We start from the raw sequence: 22595 nt of genomic DNA on the forward strand, positions 1-22595 counted from the left end.
CCAATTTAAAAATGGGCAAAAATTTTGAACAGGCATTCATAGAAGATAAATAAATACTCAATAAGCACACAAAAAACTGTCCAACATAACTAATCATTAGTGAAATGCAGATTAAAATCAGAACAAACATCATGATACTCCCACTAGAATGACTAAAATAAAAGCAATGCTAACCTCACCAAATATTGGTGGGGTGGCAGACAAACTGGAACAGTCATACATTGTTAGTGAGAATGAAACAGAATAACCAATTTGAAAAAAGTTATCAATTTCTTATAAAACTGAACATACATCTACCCTATAACCCAGAAACTGCACTTCTAGCTGTTTACTGCAGAGAAACAAAGATACATGTTTACAAAAAGATTATACAGTAATATTCATTGCAGCTCTACTCATAAACCTCGAATAACCCAGGTTATAAGCTAGGTTATAACCTTGAACAGGAGAATGGAAAAGTAAAGTGTAATATATTCATAGAATGGCATACTTCATAGAAATAAGTACTGATATACATAATAGCATGGATTTTTAAAAGGTTATGCTGAGTGAAAGAAGCCTTACACAAAAGAGTATACACTGTATGATTCCATTTATATTAAGTTCTAAAACAAATATTAAATAACATATGGTAGGCTAAAAATCAGAAAAGTGATTGCCTCTGGAGGCAGTAGAGGACTGCTTGTGGGAGAGGCCATGGGGAACATGATAATGTTAACCTTTGCAGAAGTTTGGATAACAGATATATGTATTCTCAATTCAGGAAATATGCAGACCTGTATTTCACATCAAAGAAAACACCTAAAAAATATTTAACTCTAATTAATGATATGCATGCTTAGTATTTAGGGAAAAATGTACTGATGTGTGTAATTTACTTTGAAATGTGTCATAAGATAGTCTGATACATGAATAGATAGCTACATGACAAAATAAATGTAGTAAAACGTTAAGTGTAGAATCTAGTTGGTGGATATATTGATATTCACTAAGAAATTCTTTCAAGTTTGCTGAAGAATAAAAATGCTCACAATAGAATGTTGGAGAAAAACTAAAATAAAGGCAAAACAGTTTTTCACAGATATAAAATTTCCCACTTTGGCAGGGTAATTATGATTTTAAGTCCCATGATTAAGAAAAACAAATGTCTTTATTATAGTACAGCACATTGCAGTAATATTATGACTTTATAAGTTGATATTCGAGATGAAATCATTTGAGTGTAAGAACAGCTCAATGCAATTCAAACTGCATGTGTACTCTTTACATCAAGATAGACAGTTAACAAGAAGTCATTTTCTTAAACATTTTAAATATACATAGCAGTGAATCACCTTTCTTTCCAGATAGCTAGACTCTTGTTTTTGGTTAACAAAGTAGAAAGAGCTAGCAATGTAAGTAAGAAGCATGACACAGTTGGAGAATTTGATTGGACATAAGGAGATATGAATTTGGAGCTCAACTATCTTGCAAATAAAGTACTTTTAAATAAGTGATTTAAATTCTGGAACTTCTTTTCTACAACACGGACAATAATACATTAATCTCTATCTACTTGATTGGGTTGTTATGAGAATAAAATGAGATCAGCTGACGAGAAACTGACATGTTCACTTCACATTAAAGACATTAAAAACTTCAATCTAAGAAATGGAGGAGTCCAAAAGTCCAGCCTGGGTGACAGAGTAAGACCCTGACTCTAAAAAAAAAAATTAGTAACAATAACTTAGTTACAAATTTTTAAGTTGAACTAACATTTGACTAATAGCCTCTTTGACCTATACCACTATCTTTCTATCCTACACCCAGCTAGAAGGGAATAAAGTAATAATCTATTGCCATCAGATAGTAGTGGTACCCAAGAGAACCACCGCCACTGTGGATGATAGTGAGAATGCTGGAGTGAGGGTTGGAGACCTGAATAGCAGTAAATTCTAGGAATTGTAGTTCATAAACGTAGCTCACAGATTCTAAAAACTAGAGATTCAGTAGCAGGGGTAAAAAAGGATTAAGAGCTCAGGAAAGTATAGATTGATTAGGTGATGGTCTACTGGAAAATGAAATTGATACAGGAACTATGTAAATTAACCTGCCATTCAGCTGTAAGTTGTAGAGGTGATTTTGACCATTAATCCACTGAAGAGATCGTAGAGGCCAAAGTATTCCTTTGCGTTAAGTAACACTGAGTCCAAAGAGTTTCCCCCTTGCTTATGGTGGAAATAAAAGGTGGGTGGAATGGAAGTAATGTGAAATACTGCAGAACAAGACAAAGAAATTACATAATGAAGATGTAAAGGAAGACAAATAAAATGAGTGAAAAATTTATGTTACCTTTTACTACCACTACGCAATAACAGACCCCTATTTCTGTAGAGGAAAACAAAAATATATGAACACTGATGCATTAAAATAGGTGAGTCAGCTAGTACATAATTTTTATTTTACATTTTCTTAACTATGTTTTCTTCAATAAACATGTCTATAGAGAAGTAGGAAAAATAGTTACTTCATTTAGAAGTTGTAAAATTTGATCATCTAATTTCTGAAGTTTTATCTCATTCTGCAAATCGTTTTCATGATTACTTTTCTCTGGCTCAGAAGACTGACACACAGACATAAAAGACGTCAACACAGCATCACTTGGTGGACTTGCAAACTGTTCCAAGGGAACTAACTCATCGATGGGCGCTGTTATCACTGGTATACTATCAACGATCTATGACACAGAAACAAACCAAAATCCTTTTAATTTATATTCACTTATTGAAATTTGAAGGTATTTTTTATATTACGAAAAAAATGTAAATACTATACCTCATCTTCACTTATATTTAGGGGAGAATCAGAAGAAACTAAATTATCCAAAAGACCTTCTAGGCACTGCAGCTGTGATGAATTTATTTCCGCCAAATTTACTGGTTCACCAAATATGTTCTTGCAATCCAGGATTCTAAGCTGTGGCAAAGTCTGGAGAATAACTGCTCTGTACCCTTGGAAACAAATCATTCAAAATGAAAACTTAAATATTTAAAAAAGTCAATTATTTCTAGAATAAACTAAATTTATCAGCTACCAGATATATCCCCCAGAATAGTTTCAGAAGGCAAATAATAAACTTGTTACTTACTCAACTTCTCCAGCATGTAATCATTAAAATACAAATCATTACATATAAAAGAAACAAAACACTTCTCCTCCACTCTCCATCCCTCTCAAATAACTCTCCTGATGAAGTTCAAAAAGTGAAAATAACTATCTCTAAAAAATTACTTTAAATATATAATGCATAAAACCAGCAGAAATTTATTCTAGGAAGGAAGCTAAACATGTCTTTTATTTTTTAATATGATTAACATAAACAACATAAATGAACATAAAGCAGGATGATGTGGATAATGACCAAAATGCCAGAATTTCCCTAATGAGGTCTCAGCATTAGCAAAATATCCCCCTTCTTCTCTTTTAAATTACACATAACTAATATTAAAGCAGGTAAACTATCAAGTAATGAAGAATAATATGTATATTTTCCCTAAGAACAATTAAATCTGACAAATTAACATTCTTTTGGTACTAACGTTAACATGAGCACCTTAATCCTGCGTAAATGTAATTTTAAAACTAAGTATTTCTAATAAAGGCCAACGAAGTGGTTGGAAGAATTCCAAAAGTAAGAAAGAAGTCTGGCAACTTAGAAATCTTGAGGGAAGAAAAGTTATTTCAGCAATAAGTTACCTTTCAATTCTGAAGGGAGGGTGACTGTATTGAGAGAAGTACCTAATTTAGGAAAAAAGGTGAAAAACAAAGATTCGAACTGTAGAAACCAGAGGTTCTTGAGACAAGATTATTTTTTAAAAAATCCAACCTGAAGGTTTAGCAGAGAAAAGAAAAATGCAAGGCTTTAGAAATATGGTTTTCTTTCCAGGAAAGGGTTTCCTCAGAAAACTCTCAAATCTGTCCCGATTTTCAGGGAGACTTTATGGAAAACAATAGGAAATATTTTCCACCTTCGGAAAACAATTATCATATATATCAGATTTTCTTCTGTGAAATGAAATTAGCAACACAGGTTTCCATGTTGCAAAAAGCCTTCTTATAATTGCATATGAATAATAAAATGAAGCCTTTGTAGCTAACTTGTATTCAAGCAGATCTTTAGAATGTATATTCACATTCTACACATTTCTCTCTTATTGTTTGGTTAAGCAATATGAGATAAGTGAGTTCTAGAAATGATAGTCTGGTCTGCTTTATCTTTGTCAACTTGATTGATTCCCAATTAGTTCAAATAGCATTTCAGCAGCACCAGCATCTGTATATATTAAACTTTCTTAAAACAAAATCATTTATTAATAATGTAATAAATTCACATAATATGAAATTCAAAACGAACAGTGAAAAATTTTCTCATTCCTTAATCTCTAGTTACCCAGTTGCCTTTCTTGGAGTTAGCCAATGTTATAATTTTTTTAAAGTGTGTATTCTTCTAGATGTTTTATGTACATACTGAGCACACACATACATACGTGCATACATATATATGTATGTATGTAAATATCTGTGTCTGTGTGTTACCCTTTTCACACAAATGGTGACCTACTGTATGCAGTACTTTACAACCTGCTTTTCACCCTCTTAATGTATCTTGGACATAATTGTCCATTAGTAGATAAAGAGATTCTATATTCTTTATTGTGGCTGCATAATATTATACTATTATTAATAGAATATACCATAATGATATAATTTTGAGGCATTCACTTATCAAATATGAAGCTGCCTAAATAGGAGAATCACTGAACTGTTCATCTTGTGTTCTGTAACAGTCATTAGTCTTAATACAGTAATTTTATTTGTAACCATGTTTTCCCCAATATAGAAAATATTGTAAAGCTGAAGACTAAAATGAGGTCACAAATGCCAATTTCAGGAAAACAAAGAAGCTCTGAATATTAACCATTAGAAAAAATATTAAATTAATTGTTCTTACCTGGTAGTCGACAGACAGGATTATCATCTCCATCTTTCTCCAAAATAAGATTAGTCAGGAAGTGCAATCCTATTGTACACTGAAGTAAGTGATGGATACTATCTATACAATTACTGTGTAGATCAATATACCTAAGTTTATGCTTAATTCCATGAAGGGGAATCAACCCTGCAATAGGAAAATAATTATTTAAATGCCACAGCAATAGTCTTTCCAATAGCTAATTAGAAATAGTGGCTAGATACGTTATACTTTTAGAGGCAAACGGGCAGCATTAACAAGATCTTGCTGTGAACAGCTATATCTAATGAATAGGCTATCGGTAAAGTTAATTGTTGTTTTGAAGAAACACAAGTTTAACATTTCTTTGAGGCTTTAGTCCCCAAGGTTCCTGGGCTCTGGTTCTCTTCAAAACAAAATAAATCAAAAGAACTTCCCCAGGTGGATGCACACACTCATATGAGAAAACGGTAAAGCAATGGCTTTAGGCTGCCTCAACACATCAGTCTTGATTAGCAGACATAAGTAAACCCTGTAGTACACTTCAATTTTGCTGGTTTGAATATAAATACATTAGCATTCATTTAATTCCCTGGTAATATTTCTCACACAAGCTTATCTAGAACATTTTGTAGGCCGGGCGCGGTGGCTCAAGCCTGTAATCCCAGCACTTTGGGAGGCCGAGACGGACGGATCACGGGGTCAGGAAATCGAGACCATCCTGGCGAACACGGTGAAACCCCGTCTCTACTAAAAAATACAAAAAAAAACCCGGGCGAGGTGGCGGGCGCCTGTAATCCAAGCCACTTGGGAGGCTGAGGCAGGAGAATTGCGTGAACCCGCGAGGCGGAGCTTGCAGTGAGCTGAGATCCGGCCACTGCACTCCAGCCCGGGCGACAGAGCAAGACTCCGTCTCAAAAAAAAAAAAAAAAAAACATTTTGTAGCAGTTCCTATTGGTGCCTGGCCCAACTTGGACTTCAGCTGCAGCTGTCATGGACGAGTACTAATTGTACAATGGCAGTGTACCCTTCAAGCACTTACAGTTTCTTTTTCTGCTTCAGAACTTTCTCTAAAATGGAGAAATCATATAAAAAGCTATGTAATCATATGAACGTTCATGTACAGGTGTTTGAGTGGACACATTTTAATTTCTCTTTGGTAAATACCTAAGAGTCAGACTGCACAACTATATTTAAGGGTTATGTTTGCCATTATAACAATAACAAACTGTCAAACTCAGCCAGGCACAGTGACAGCCAGTACAGGCTCACGCCTATAGTCTTAGCACTTTGGGAGGATGAGGTGGGTAGATCACTTGAGACCAGGAGTTCAAGACCAGCCTGGCCAACATGGTGAAACCCCGTCTCTACTAAAAATATAAAAAATTAGCCGGGCATGGTGGAGCATGCCTGTAGTCCTAGCTACTCAGGAGGCTGAGACAGGAGAATCGCTGGAACCCACAAGGCAGAGGGTGCAGTGAGCCAGGATCACACCACTGCACTCCAGAGCAAGACTATATCTCAAATTAAAAAAAAAAAACAAAACTTCCTTTCCAAAGTGGTTGTACCATTTTAAATCTACCAGCAATGTATGCAAGTTTCAACTGCTTCACAATCTCACCAGCACTGTCACTGTTTTAGCTATTCTAGGGGTGAAATGGTATTGTCGCTTTAATTTGTATTTCATTAATCACTAAGGATTCCAACCATTTTTTTTTTTTCCATGGCTTATTTGCCATTTATGTATCTTCTTGGTGAACTGTCTGTTCAAATCTTTTGCTGATTTTTTGGGGGGTTGTTTTTCTTTCCCACTATAATGTAAGCCCTGTAATTTATCTTACTTATTGTTGTTGGTTTTTTCATCACTATAAAACAGTGTTTGATATAGTGATCTTCATAAACACATACTGAGAGAATGAATTATCTTATCCATTCACATTCTTTAGATAAGGAAATTGCATCCAAAGAGTAAACACCTCGCTCATCATTACATAGTAATTAATGACAAGGCCAGGCTTGAAACTCAGTTCCTTTTTTTTGAGATGGAGTTTCGCTCTTGTTGCCCAGGCTGGAGTGCAACACCGCAATCTCGGCTCACCGCAACCTCTGCCTCCTGGGTTCAGGCGATTCTCCCACCTCAGACTCCTGAGTAGCTGAGATTACAGGCATGTGCCACCACGTCTGGCTAATGTTGTATTTTTAGTAAAGACGGGGTTTCTCCATATTGGTCAGGCTGGTCTCGAACTCCCAATCTCAGGGACCCACCCGCCTTGGCCTCCCAAAGTGCTGGGATTACAGGCATGAGACACCGTGCCAGGCGAAACTCAGTTCTAATACTTCATGTCTTTAGAGGAAAAAAGATTTCACAAAATTAAAATACAGTTGTTACTTCAGCTTAAGGGTACAGACTAGGTCTTTTTATTTTTTGTATACTAAGCAGCTGGCACAGGGTAGTGTTCTTTTAGTGGGGAGAAGAGTCAACCAATGAATGAGATTGTTTCAAATATTGATAAGGATTGTGAAGATATTAGAGGAATTCTGCTAGTTCTAGCAAATAATTCTAAGAATAGTCATGAAACTGTTCAACTTATCAGCTGCATCACTTTAATCAATTAAAAAAGGCAACACTTTTAAAATCTTCTTAGCTGTATTACAGATAAAAAGAAAATATCATTTTATTTGCTCCTTAACTTGCAACAGCCTTTGGAATGCGGCATGTCACTGTTCAACATGGTAGCCACTAGCTACATGTGGCTTTTTATTTTCTAAGTAAAATTAAATAAAATTACAAATTCAGTCCTTAAGTTGCACTAGTTATATTTCCAGTGCTCAATAACCAAATTTGGCTACTGGCTACCATACTGAACACAGATTAGAACATTTTTACCACTGTGAAAGTTCTATTGGAACTATTCTTCTCTATATAACAGTACATTGACTAATTGGCTAAAATTAAAACATATTCCCTTAAACTGGATCCTTTCCAATCAAGTTTTTCCTGCTACTGACCACGTTGGTTTTTACTTCTAAATTTTGTACTCAGCTGTGGTTCTGGCACCAACAAAACAGAATTATGACTGGAATACACTCTGTAGATGAGCTCTTTGGCTAAAAATTAGATTAATATCCAGAGATTTCCAACATGCTTAGCTGAGCTGTTAACTTATCACATGCGACAAAACATTTAGCATACACAAAACATAAGCATTTCTACTTACCAGTAAGATCATTTATGTGGTTGTATGATAAATTTAGTCTAGTCAGATTAATTAGTTCTTCAAGTCCTAAAAAAAAGTAAAATAAAATAAAGCCTTTATAAAATTTAAATAATTAATTAGAGAGATACAGCATTACAATGTTATTTCAGACTGTTCCAGTCTGGTAACAGCGAAATCACTTTTATTGGCATTTAGAAAAAACAGAATTTTTAAAAAATTGACACTTTTTTTGGAGAAAATATTTTGTATAATGAGTTTCGGACTCAATTTTTAAGAGTTTCTGATAATATTTATTCCATTCTTTTGGGAAAAAAATGGACCTAAATCATTTTCCTTATGTTAAGTGTTATATGACAATCGCTTACAAACCTTCTACTTTTGTAATCAAATTGCAGGACAAATTTAATGTGCAAAGTTTTGTCAGTGTGTTTAGCCCTTCAATTCGACTTATTTGATTAGATGACAGATCTAGATGTCGTAAATTCCAAATATGATCAATGGCTTCGATCTTGGAGATGTTATTGCAGTGAAGATTGACGGCATGAAGAGTTGAATCTAAAGATAATTCTGATATGCTACAAAACAAAATATATATTATAAAAAAAAAAATAGGTTTTAAAAGCATGACCAAATAACTAAAATTAACCAAACAGCATGTAGATACCAAATATGTGCTCTATTCATTCTAGAATGAAATCTTTCCTATTTGTGGTACCTTTAAAATGTCTCACAAAACACGGTGCTTCTTACAACATAACCAAGTATTTTGGATTATTTACACAAACAAGAAACCGCTCAATGGAGACAAGTGACAGTGGGCATTTCTAACTCCTATGTGCAGTCATCAGCATATATTGAAGGCAGTGCTGAATAATAGTCAATAACTGTAAAGGCTTTGGAATCTTAATATCCCAGTTCGAATCTGCATTCTATCACAGTTTTGCTGTGTGATTTGAGCAAATGACAACCTAAGCCTCAGTTTTCTGACCTCAATTAATTCTCACAATAACTCTAAGCAGTGGGTATCTTAAGGATACCGAAGTTTATAGAAATTAAATAGCTTGACCAAATTCTTGCAGTTATGTTAACAGATTGTATGTAAATCCAGATCTCATGCTGGAGATTATAACTTTATTTTCTTCTTCGTGTGCAATAGCTATTTAATCCACAGTCTATTGCATTTTCAAAAAGAAACCACGTTATTGCAATTTCTATTGAAAAAGTCCCTATCATCCCTTGTTGAAAGTTAATGGATCTCCCCTAAACGGAACTCTTCACTCCAATTACTATTTATAACTGAATCTTCTCCTGAAGATAGTAGTTCCAGGAACACAAACTACAGTGCACACGGTTTGGACTTGCTGGATGGGAGATACAGCCAGGAACAGGGACACACAATGTCATGGCATCTGCTGTAGGTTCAGTAGCAGCTATCTTACAGCTGTAGGAAACCTAACTCTGACAGCAGGGAAGCATTTGCAAATTTCAGACTAGTAACCTTTAAATGTGACTATCTGGAGCATTTCGCAATTATCCCGCCCTGTCATTTACTTGAGTTCTTTCTTAGTGCCAGACCTTATGCTATCAACACATGCTCTTAATGACAGTCATTTATTTTCTGACACATTTGTTTCTCGACATTAATAATGTGCAGATAATGTGAGATCGTAGAAAAAGCACAGTGAAATTAGACGGAAAATGGGTTTGAATCCGAACTTAATGCTTTACGAAGTGTTTAAAGATGAACAAATTGTCAATAGACTCTGAGTCTCATTCATCACTTGTAAATGAGAAAAATTACTACCTTGTAGAATTACCGTGAGGATTAGTGATAATGTATATAACATGCACACACAGATGGCATTCAGTAAATGGCAGCTAGTATTAAATAAAAATGTAAAATGTCCCTTGAACACCATCTTCCTGGGATCATCTGGCAAAGTTTAAATCAGAATCCAGAACAAGATGCTTAATTATCAGTAGCAAAGTTCGCGTAGAGGACACGCTACAAAGGAAGAGCATATGCAAAGGCACAGAGAAGTCTGCTATGGAACTGCCTGTAGCTCAGTACAGCTAAATAAAGTGTAAGTGGAGAAATGTTAAGAGTCGAGACTAAAGAGCCTCAAATGCAGGCGTAGACCTGCTTTACAGAACTGCAGAACCAAGTGCCTCATATGCTTTGCTCAAGTCGGGGCTTCGAGAGAGGGAAACGGTGAACTAAATATAGTAAGTTTAGTACTTTCAAAAAGTATATGAATATATGTATTGTAGTGTTCTGTAACGGACAAATGATTTCGAATGGAGGCAAGGAGAACTGAGGCAAAACTAACAGGCAGCTGCGACTGCCCGCTCATAGCTGCCAGAGATACTATCCTGCAGGTTCTTTTTCAGAGCGAAGAAGAGGAAAGACGAGAGAACACGAGAAAACCAACAATTAAACGGCAAGCAAAGGAATAAGTAAGCAAAACCAGCGGAAGGAAACAGTGGTCATAAGCTGGTGGAGGACAAGGTCCTGGGGCAGTTTCAAGGCTAAGCAGAGTCGTGTGAAATGCTGGGCAGGAGACACGGGCGGGAAGACATCCACGGCTCATTCAACTTGGCACTTCAGCAGAGCAGTTTTGGAGAAATCCGGAGGTCGAAAGCCAGACTGCGTTCACTTATGGTCTTGGTAAAGCAGTGCCGCGCCTCCGCTCCGCTGTCGCCGCCAGCCACCCACGGCCCCGGCCCTGGGGAATGCGCGGGTCGCTCCCAGCTGCGGAGCGCCCTTTACCTCTGCAAGCCTTTGTCCATGAAGCATACATCCCCGCAGCTGCTGTCACCGTCTTCGTTTTCCACTTCCGCCGCCGCCGCCGCCGCCGCCTCCATAGCACCGGCGACGCGGAGATGGGTCTTAACCGGCACCCAGCGAGGGGTCCCTGAGCTTAGGACACGCCTCCCGGAAGCGCGGAAGTGCGGCCCGAGGGGGCGGAGCGAGGACCCACCCTCCAACTGACAGCCGGGAACTTTCCCGCCCTGACGGTGCCGCGAATATGGAATCCTCGTCCCAACCGTGGACTTTTTTCCCTTTTACGGCATCTGAGAGTGCGACTCTTCAACTTGCTGTAAAGTGAAACTGCTTCCCGGGCGTGTAGGATTTGGAGAATGAATGGATTTGTCCTGTGTACCTAGTAGCCGACTGACTTCTGAATGCGGTTTTCACAGCGGTTTGGCTTTACGTTCCTTTACATAGTCTTACATACCTATAATTGTTCCACTGGCCATTGCACCTCCTGTTGATTCTTTGAACATTTGTGGGATGCCTTACTGTGTGTCAGTCACTTCCCTGTATGAGGAAGAAAAAGATGAAACTTATTCTTGTTCCTGGAAACATTCACAGTTCAATAGAGGAAACAGAATTGCCATACAGTATGACGAATGCTAAGAACAACGCAAGGACATCTAAACCAACTCTAGAGTGATATGGGTAGTGGGTACGTTTTCTAAAGGAAGTGATTGGTGACTGAATAGAGTCTTGCTGGGTCAAGGGGAGCTCTGGATGAATGGCATTACAGGTGGGAAAGCAATACCTGTATGAGGTCAAATAACCCTCCTGGCTAGATTGCTTCCTAAGGCATAGTAATATTTTAAAACCGAGAAAATGGTGCAGTAGTCCATTTGAAGTGGTCTATTTCCTTTTGAAATAACTCATACAGACAAAAATGAAAAAGATGTTTTAAAAATGAGCAAAGCCCACATGACATATAGGACCCCAAAAGTGACCAAATATTCAAAATTTTGGAGTCTCAGAAGGCAAAGAGAAAACAATAGAGTTAGAAAAACGGTTCAACAAAATACTATATGAAAACTTCCCAAGTCTAGCAAGAGATTTAGACACCCAAGCACAGGAGGCCCAAAGATTCCCAAACAGATACAATGAAAAAAGGTTTTCTTAAAAAAAAAAAAAGATTCATCTTATTTTTTATTTTAGATTCAGGGGGTACATGTGCGGGTTTGTTACATAAGTATTTTGCATGATGCTGAGTTTGTAGCTTCTAATGATCCTGTAACCCAAATAGAAAATATAGTACTTGATAGGTGGTTATTCAACTTTTGCCTTCTCCCTTTTGGAGCCCCCAGTGTCTATTGTTCCCATCTTTGTGTTCATGCGTATCCAATGTTTAGCTGTCACTTAGAAGTGAGAACATATAGTATTTGGTTTTCTGTTTCAGTGTTAATTCACTTAGGATAATGGCCTTCAGCTTCATCCATATTGCTGCAAAGGACATGATTTTTTTCTTTTTTATGGCTGCATGTTGGTGTATATGTGCCACATTTTCTTTATCCAGGCTATCATTGATGGGCATCAGGGTTCATTCCATGTCTTTGCTCCTATGCTGCAATAAACATAGGAATTCAGGTGTCTTTTTGGTAAAATAATTTATTCTTCTTTGGCTAGATACCTGGTCATGAGATTCCTTGGTTGAATGGTAATTCTATTTTTAGTTCTTTGTGAAATCAACAAACTGCTTTCCACCGTGGCTGCAATTTGCATTCCCACTGATGGTGTGTAAGCATTCCTTTTTCTCTTCAACCTCACCAACATCTCATATTTTCTGACTTTTTAATAAAAGCCACTCTGCTGCAAGGTGATATCTCATCATTTTTTATTTGCATTTCTCTGATTATTAGTGATGCTGAGCATTTAAAAAATATGTTTATTGGCTGTTTGCATGTCTTCTTTTGCAAAAAAGCAAAGAAAAAGTCTCCTTTATGGCCCATTGTAGTCAAACTGTTAAAAGTCAAATACAAAGAATTCTGAAAACAGCAAGAGAAAAATTAGTCATTTATAAGGGAACCCTCAACAGACTAACAGTGGATTTCTTACCAAAAACTTTACAAGCCAGCAGAGACTGGGATGATAAATTCAAAGTGCTGAAAAAAAAAAAAAAAAAAGCCAGCCAAGGACACTGTAATCAATAAAGTTATCCTTCATAAACGAAGGAAAAATAAAGGCTTTCCAAGATAAGCAAAAGCTGAGGGAATTCATCACCAGTCGACTGGACCTACAAAAATGCTCATGGTAGTCCTACATATGGAAACAAAAGGACAATATTTACCAGCATGAAAACACACAAATATAGAAAGTCCACTGGTAGATCAAACACACAAATAACAAAGAGAAAGGACTCAAATGTTACCATTACAGAAAACCACCAAACTGCAATCATAAACAACGATAGAGATGCAAAGGAACAAGGAATATACAAAAATAACCAGAAATCGATTAATAAAATGGCAGGAATAAGCCCTCACATATCAATCATAACCTTGAATGTAAATGTATTAAATTTTCCACCTGAAAGATATAGCTTGAATTAATGGATTAAAAAATGATCCAACAATATTCTGCCTAGAAGAAACTCATCACACTCGTAAAGACACATATGGACTGAAAGTAAAGGGAAGAAAAAAGATATTTTATGCAAATGGAAACCAAAAGCCAGCAGGAATAGCTATATGAATGTTAGACACAATCGACTGTAAGTTAAAAAAGAGACAAGAAAGGTCATTATGTAATGATAAAGGGATTGGGCACGGTGGCTCACGCCTGTAATCCTAGCACTTTGGGAGGCCAAGGCGGGCAAATCACCTGAGTTCAGGAGTTTGAGACCAGCCTGGGCAACATGGTGAAACCCCATCTCTACTAAAATACAAAAAATTCGCCAGGGTTGACTGCATGTGCCTGTAATCCCAGCTACTCAGGAGGCTGAGACAGGAGAATCACTTGAACCAGGGAGGTGGAGGTTACAGTGAACCAAGATCATACCACTGCACTCCAGCCTGGGCGACAGAGTGAGACTCCATCTCAAACAAACAAACAAAAAAAAGATCAATTCAGCAAGAGGATATGCTCTCTACACCAAGACACCCAGCTGTATAAAGCAAATATTATTAGATCTAAAGGGAGAGAGAGATTCCAACACAATAATAGTTGGGAAAATTTAAGCGCCCCATTCTCAGCATTACATAGATCATCTAGACAGAAAATAATAAACAAACAAACAAAAAATGTTTAATTTAAACTGCACTTTATACCCAATGTATCTAACAGACATTTACAGAAAATTTCATCCAAGAGCCAGAGAATACACATTTTTCTCATCAGCATAGAGAACATTCTCCAGGATAGACTATATTTTAGGACACAAAAAATGGCTTAACAAAATTTTTAAAAATTACATAATGCAAAGTGTCTTCTCAGACTCCATTGAAACAAAACTAGACATCATTTACAAGAGGAACTTTAGAAACCACACAAATACATGGAAATTAAAGCACATGCTCCCAAATTATTAAGCAAGAAAGAAATTAAAGAGGAAATCAAAAAATTTTTTAGACCAGTAAGAATCAAAACACAACATACCAACACATCTGGGATACAGCAAAAGCAATGCTAACTGGGAAATTTATCGTAATTAATGCCTATGTCAAAAAAATAGGAAAGATTTCAAATAAACAATTTAATGATGCACCTCAAGGAACTAGAAAAGCACAAAGAATCCCAACCCAAAATTAGCAGAAAAAAAGAAATCATGAAGATCAGAGCGGAGCTAAATGAAATAGAAACTTAAAAAAATACAAAGGATCAACAAATTTTCTTTTAAAAAAGGATGAACAAAGTTGATAACATGCAAACAAAATTCACTAGCTAGACTAACCAAGAAAAAAAGAAGATACAAGTAAACAAAATCAGAAATGAAGAAGAAGGCATTAAAACTGATGCCACAGAAATACAAAAGAGTGTCAGAGACAATTATGAACAACTGTATGGTAATGAACTGGAAACCCTAAAGGAAATGGGTGAATTCTTTGATACATACAACCTACCAAGATTAAACCAGGAAGAAATAGAAAACCTAAACAGACCAATAATTAGTAGCTAGATTGCATCAGTAATAAAAAGTCTTCCAACAAAGAAAACTCCAGGACTGGATGGCTTCATGCTGACTCCCACCAATTTTTCAAAGAAGAACCAAAGCCAATTCTCTTCAAGCTATTAAAAAAAATTGAACATGAGGGAATTATCCCTAACTCATTCTCCAAGGCCAGCATTACAGTGATACCAAAACTAGACAGGGATGCAAAAAATAAAGAAAACTACAGACCAATATCCCTGATGAACAGATGCAAAAATCCTCAATGAAATACTAGCAAACTGAATCCAACAGCACATCAAACAGATACTAAATGATCAAGTGGGATTTATTCCAGGGATGCAGGAATGGTTCAACATATGCAAATGAACACATGTGATACATCATATCAACAGAATGAAGGACAAAATCCATATGATCATTTCAGAAGATGGAGAAAATGCATTAGATAAAAGTTAGTCTTTTCGTGATACAAAATCTCAACAAACTAGGCATAGAAAGAACATACTTCAATATAATAAAGGCCATATATGAAAAACTCACAGTTAACATCATACTGAATGGGAAAAAACTGAAATCCTTTCCTCTAAGAACTGGAACAAGATGAGCGTGCCCACTTTCAGCACTCATATTTGACATACTACTGGAAATTATAGCTAGAGTAATCGGCAATATAAAGAAATGAAAAGATACTGAAATTGGGAAACAGAAAGTCAAATTGTCCCTGTTTGCAAATGGCATAATCTTACATCTAGAGACACTTTAGGATTCTGAAAAATAAATTCAGGAAAGTTGCAGCATAGAATTTTATCATACACAAATGTAGCATTTCTATACACTAATAATGAACAAGCTGATAAAGAAACCAAGAAGGCAATCCCATTTACAATAGCTACAAAAATAAAATACTTGGAAATAAATTTAGCCAAGGAGGTGAAAGACAGCCTTTCTCTGCAAGAAAAGCTACAAAAGACTGATGAGGGAAATCAAAGAGGACACAGTCAACTAGAAAGCCATCTCAAGCTCACATACCAGAAGAATCAACCTTGGCAAAATGACCATACTGCCCAAAGCAATCTACAGATTTAATGCAGTCTCTATCAAAATGGCAACGTCAATTTTCACAGAAATAGAAAAAAGAATCATAAAATTGGTGTATAGAATCAACAAAGGGCTTGAATAACTGAAGTAATCCTGAGCAAAAAGAATAACGCTGAAGGCATCACACTACCTGACTTCAAACCATATTACTCGGCTATGGTAACCAAAACAGCATGACATTGGTATTTAAAAAGACACATTGATAGAGATAGAGAAGAATAGAGAGCCGAGAAATAAACCTGCATACCTAAAACCAAGTGATTTTTTGACAAAGGTGCCAGGAGCATACATTGTAGAGAAGATATCCTCTTTAATAAATGGTGAGAAGATATCCTCTTTAATAAATGGTGCTGGGAAAATTAGATATCCATGCAGAAGAATGAAATTGGACTACTATCTCTCACCATATACAAAAAGCAGCTGAAGATGGATTATAAACTTAAATGTAAGACTCCAAATTATAAGGCTACTAGAAGAAAACAGAGAAAACATTTCAGAACATTCGTCTAGGCAAAGATTTTATGGCTAAGACAGCAAAAGCATAGATAACAAAAACAGAAATAGAGAAATGGGATTATATTAAAGTTAAAAAACTGTACAGCAAAGAAAGCCCTCAAGAGTTAGGATACTTGCTGAATGGAAGAAAATATTTGTAAACTATTTATCCAACAAGGGATGAATATCTAAAATATGCAAGGAACTCAACAGTAAAAAAAATTAATAATTCCATTAAAAAGTGGGCAAAGAATGCAAGTAGACATTTTTAGAAAGAAGACATACAAATGATCAACAGGTACATGAAAAAAACGCTTGTCATTAATCATCAGGGAAATGCAAATCAAAATCAGAATGAGATATCATCTTATCCAGTTAGAATTGCTTTTATTAAAAAAGAGAAAATGTAACAGATTCTGGCAAGAATATGGAGAAAAGGGAACTCTTATACACTGTGGGTAGGAATGTAAATTAATAGGGCCACTACGGAAAACAGTATGGAGAATTCTCATAAAACTAAAAATAACACTACCATATGATCCAGCAATTCCACTACTGGGTAATTATCCACAGGAAAATAAATCATTATATCAAAGGGATACCTTCACTCTCGTGTTCATTGCAGCACTATTCATAATAGCAAAGATATTGAGTCAACCTAAATGTCCATCAACAGATGAATGCATAAAGAAAATGTGGTAAACACAATGGAGTATTAGTTGGCCATTAAAAAATGAGATCTTGTTATTTGCAGAGACACGGATGGATCTGGAGGTTATTATGTTAAGTGAAGTAAGCTATGCACAGATTGAGAAATATCACATGTTCTCACTCATATGTGGGAGCTATAACAGTTGATCCCATGGAGGTGGAGGTAGAAAGTAGAATGATAGATAATAGGCTGGGAAGTGTGTGTGGGTTGGGGAGGATGGATGAAGAGAGATTGGTTAATGAGCACAAACATACAGTTAGGAGAAATAAGTTCTAATGTTCGATAGCAGAATAGGGTGCCTAGAGTTAACAATAATGTAGTGTATGTTTCTTTTTCTTTCTTATTCTTTGAGACAGAGTTTTGCTCCGTCTCCCAGGCTGGAGTGCAGTGACGAGATATTGGCTCACTGCAACCTCCACCTCCTGGGTTCAAGTGATTCTCCTTCCTCAGCCTCCTGAGTAGCTGGGATTACAGGTGCGTGCCACCATATTCAGCTAATTTTTGTATTTTTAGTAGAGACAGGGTTTTGCCATGTTGGCCAGGCTGGTCTAGACTTCCTGGCCTCAAGTGATCCACCCACCTTGGCCTCCCAAAGTACTGGGATTACAGGTGTGAGCCACTGCGCTCAGCCTGTAGTGTATCTTTCAAAATAGCTAGAAGAGATGACTTAAACTTTCTCAACACATAGAAATAAGAAAATACTTCAGGTGGTAGATACCCCTAATATTTTGACTTGATCATTACTCATTCTATGCATGTAACAAAATAGCATATGTACTCCATAAATATATACAAATATTAAATATTAACAACACAATTAAAAAATCTGTTAACCCATTCCAAAATTTGTGGAAGTTGGCCAAAAAAATTCATAAGGGAAAATTTAGAACTTTAAATAAATGCATTACGTAACAAGAATAACAACAGCATTAAAAACTGAAAATCAGTAAACTTTCAAGGAAATAAAAAAGGGAAAGAATAAAAGAAATCCTAAATTAATTAATTAAAATAAAGAATATGGTCATTTCAATGAAGAACTACAAGTAATTTTTCATGGTTAAAAAAGTAGTTAACAAACTAGGAACAGATGGAGCAATTGTAACTTAATAAAGGGTACCTTTGAAAATCCTACAGCAGTGTTACCCAATAAAACATTAAAAGTATACCTGCTGTTGTCTAGAAATGATACTCAGACCATCATGATTGTAACCGTATCAGTTGTCCTAAAACTTACCTCACGTTTCATTCAATCACAATAAAACCCCAACAGAAGCTTTCCTGGAACTTGAAAATATTATTTCAAAATATATGTCATTTCAAAAATGATATTTTGATGAAAAATAAAGAAAGCAATTAACCATATCAAATATATAAAATATTTAAAAACTGTGGTTATTATAATTATAATGTAGACAAATGGAAAAATTAACACTACAGGAATAAACTTTTATAAATATGAAAAGAAATTCTATTACAGCAAATTTATTTACTCACAAAATTTCCTTTCAAAAATATTTCTTTTTCAAATAATCAGATCATGTCTTTTTTTTTTTTCCTTGAGACTGAGTGAGTGAGTCTTCCTCTGTCTCCCAGGCTGGAGTGCAGTGGTGAGATCTCAGCTCACTACAACCTCCGCCTCCTAGGTTCAAGCGATTCTCCTGTCTCAGCCTCCCATGTGGCTGGTATTACAGGTGCACACCACCATGCCTGGCTAATTTTTGTATTTTTAGTAGAGACGGGGTTTTGCCACATTGGTCAGACTGGTCTCAAACCCTTGACCTCAGGTGATCTGCCCTCATCTGCCTCCCAAAGCACTGGGATTGCAGGCCTGAGCCACCATACCTGGTCTAATCATGTCCTTTGCAGCAACGCGGAGGGAGCTGAAGGCCAGTACCCTAAGCAAACTAACACAGGAACAGAATACCAAATACTGCATGTTTTCACTTATAAGTGGGAGCTGAACAATGAGTACACATGGACACAAAGAAAGGAACAACAGATACTGGGGCCTACTTAAGGATGGATGATTCAGGGAAGGTGAGGATCAAAAAACTACTTATTGGGCACTATGCTTATTACACAGGTGACAAAATAGTCTGTACACCAAATACCCGTGAAATGCAGTTTACGTATAAAACGAACCTGCACATGTACCTCTAAACCTAAAAGTTAAAAAAAAATCTCTTTTTTAAAAACAAAAGTGGAAACAAATTTTTAAAGCATATTGACATTTTACTGCCACTTTAACATGATTTCTTTGTCCCTAGTTTTATTCTTAAGAGTTTAAAAATACATGATTAGCTAATCACTTTTTCGGGAACAGAAAAGGAATCCAGCTCAATTTTAACTATTTTTATTTGTCTTGTTTGTATAAATTGACAGGCTACAAATGTAATTTTGTTACATGCATAGATTGATTTCACAGTGATGAAGTTGAAGCTTTTAGGGTATTCAACACTTGAATAATATACATTGCATCCATTAAGTAATCTCTCATAATCTATCCCTTTTACCTCTGCTTAATGAATAGTAAACGTATTTTCTCTTCCATTAGATTTTCATAATAACATTTTTTAAAATCTAGCTTACTTTATTGTAAGAATACAATGTATAATACATGTAATATACAAAATATATGTTAATACACTCTTTGTGTTATTGGCAAGGCTATTAGCAGTTAAGTTTTGAGGGATTAAAAAGTTATATGTGGATTTTCAACTGTTTGGGAGTCAGCACCCATAGCCCCTGTGTTGCTCAAGGGTCAATGGTATATGCAAGGGCTTATTTTGAGATTCTCTATTCTATACCCTTTGTCTATATGTTTGTTCTTATACCTGTAAAACACTGTTTTGATTACTGTAGCTTTGCAGTACGTTTTGAAATCAGGAAGTGTGATCCCTCCAGCTTTGTTCTTCTTTTTCAAGATTGATTTAGCTACTTGGGGTTCCATGAGATTCCATACATATTTTAGATTTTTAAAATTTCTGTAAAAAATATCATTGGGCTTTTGACAGAGATTGCATCGAATCTGTGGATCTCTTTGGGTAGCATTTGACATCTTAACAATGTTAAGTCTTCCAATTAATGTGCAAGGGGTACAGTTCCATTTACTTATGTTTTCTTTAATTTCTTTGAACAATATTTTGCAGTTTTCATTGTGCAAGTCTGTTACCTTCTTGGTTAAATTAATTCCTAAATAATTTATTCTTTTTGCTGATAGGATAGATGAAATTATTTTAATAATTTCCTTTTCAAATTTTTCATTATTAGCATATAAAAATGCAACAGCTGTTTGAGCATTGACTTTGTATCCTGTTACTTTGCTGAATTCATTTATTAGTTCTAGCCATTTTTGTGTGTGTGTGTCTTTAGGATTTTCTATATCTAAGATTATATCCTCTGTGAAAAGGATAATTTTACTTCTTTCTTTTAAGTTCAAATTCCTTTTATTTCTTTTTCTTGCCTAATTATTCTGGCCAGAACCTCAAATACTATATTGAATAGAAGTGATGAGAGTGGGTATCCTTAACTTATTTATGATCTTAGGGGAAAGGCTTTCAACTATTCACCATTGAGTACAATTTTATCTGTGAAGTTGTGCTATATGGCCTTTATTGTGTTGAAATTCATTCAATCGATACCTAATTTGTTGAGAATTCTTATCATGAACGATTATTGAATTTTGTCAAAATTATTTTGGCATCAATTGAGATGATCATTGATTTTTTCCTTCATACTGTTAATGTAGTACATTATATTAATCAATTTTCATATATTGAATCCTCCTTGAATTTCAGGAATAAATCACACTTGGTCATGTTGTATAATTCTTTTAATATGATGCTTAATTCAGTTTGCTAGTATTGTGTTTAGGATTTTGGCACCTGTTTTCTTAAGGAATATTGGCCCATAGTTTTTCTTTTTTTGTAATGAGTTTGACTTGGTATCAGGGTAATGCTGACATCATAGAATGGTAATGTTAGGAAGTGTTCCGTCCTTTTCAATTTTTTTGAAAGATTTTAGAGGGATTGGATTAGCTCTTTTTTAAATGTTTAGTAGAATTCATCAGTAGAGCCATCAGGCCCAGTGCTATTCTTTGTTAGATTTTTGATTGCTGATTCAATCTCCTTATTAGGTATAGAACTACTCAGATTTTCTAACTCTTCATGATTTAGCCTTGGTAGGTTTTATGTATCTAGGAATTTGTCCATTTCAATTAGGTTATCCGATTTATTGGCATAGAGTTGTTTGTAATACTTTCTTATACTCCTATTTATTTCTGTGGAATCAGTAATAATGTCTCTACTTCATTTCTGATTTTAGTAATTTGAATCTTCTTTTTTTAAAAAAAAATTATTTTACTATACTTTAAGTTCTAGGGTAAATGTGCACAGCACGCAGGTTTGTTACATATGTATTCATGTGCCATGTTGGTGTGCTGCACCCATCAAATCGTCATTTACATTAGGTAGATCTCCTAATGCTATCCCTCCCTCATTCCCCACCCTGCGACAGGCCCCTGTGTGTGATGTTCCCTACCCTGTGTCCAAGTGTTCTCACTGTTCACTTCCCACCTATGAGTGAGAACATGCAGTGTCTGGTTTTCTGTCCTTGCGATAGTTTGCTCAGAATGATGGCTTCCAGCTTCATTCATGTCCCTGCAAAGGACATGAACTCATCCTTTTTTATGGCTGCATAGTATTCCATGGTATATGTGTGCCACATTTTCTTAATCCAGTCTATCATTGATGGACATTTGGGTTGGTTCCAAGTCATTGCTATTGTGGATAGTGCTGCAATAAACGTGCATGTGCATGTGTCTTTAGAGCAGCATGATTTATAATCCTTTGGGTATATACACAGTAATGGGATCACTGGGTCAAATGGTATTTCTAGTTCTAGATCCTTGAAGAATCGCCACACTGTTTTCCACAATGGTTGAACTAGTTTACAGTCCTACCAATAGTATAAAAGTGTTCCTATTTCTCGACATCCTCTCCAGCACCTGTTGTTTCCTGACTTTTTAATGATCACCATTCTAACTGGCATGAGATGGTATCTCATTGTGGTTTTGATGTGCATTTTTCTGATGGGTAATATCCTGAAGAGTGTTTTCCAACTTGGCTCCATTCTCCCTGTCACTTTCAGGTACACCAATAGACATA

General features: G+C 35.8%; 1 protein-coding gene across 1 annotated transcript in view; it reads right to left on the bottom strand.

The window, feature by feature from the left end:
- LRRCC1 (leucine rich repeat and coiled-coil centrosomal protein 1) overlaps positions 1–11181 on the bottom strand; it is a 46775-nt gene extending 35594 nt beyond the window's left edge. The window contains exons 1-6 of the mRNA XM_011937203.1: positions 10979–11181; positions 8578–8783; positions 8209–8274; positions 4991–5158; positions 2815–2990; positions 2507–2716 (exon numbers count right to left, since the gene is read on the bottom strand). Of these exons, the coding sequence (XP_011792593.1) occupies positions 2507–2716; positions 2815–2990; positions 4991–5158; positions 8209–8274; positions 8578–8783; positions 10979–11073 (921 nt within the window). The 5' untranslated portion in view covers positions 11074–11181. The remainder of the gene's footprint in view (positions 1–2506; positions 2717–2814; positions 2991–4990; positions 5159–8208; positions 8275–8577; positions 8784–10978) is intronic.
- Between the last annotated feature and the right edge of the window lie 11414 nt (positions 11182–22595).

This window comes from Colobus angolensis, unplaced genomic scaffold, assembly GCF_000951035.1.
Source record: "Colobus angolensis palliatus isolate OR3802 unplaced genomic scaffold, Cang.pa_1.0 Scaffold16, whole genome shotgun sequence".
Taxonomy (NCBI): Eukaryota; Metazoa; Chordata; class Mammalia; order Primates; family Cercopithecidae; genus Colobus; species Colobus angolensis.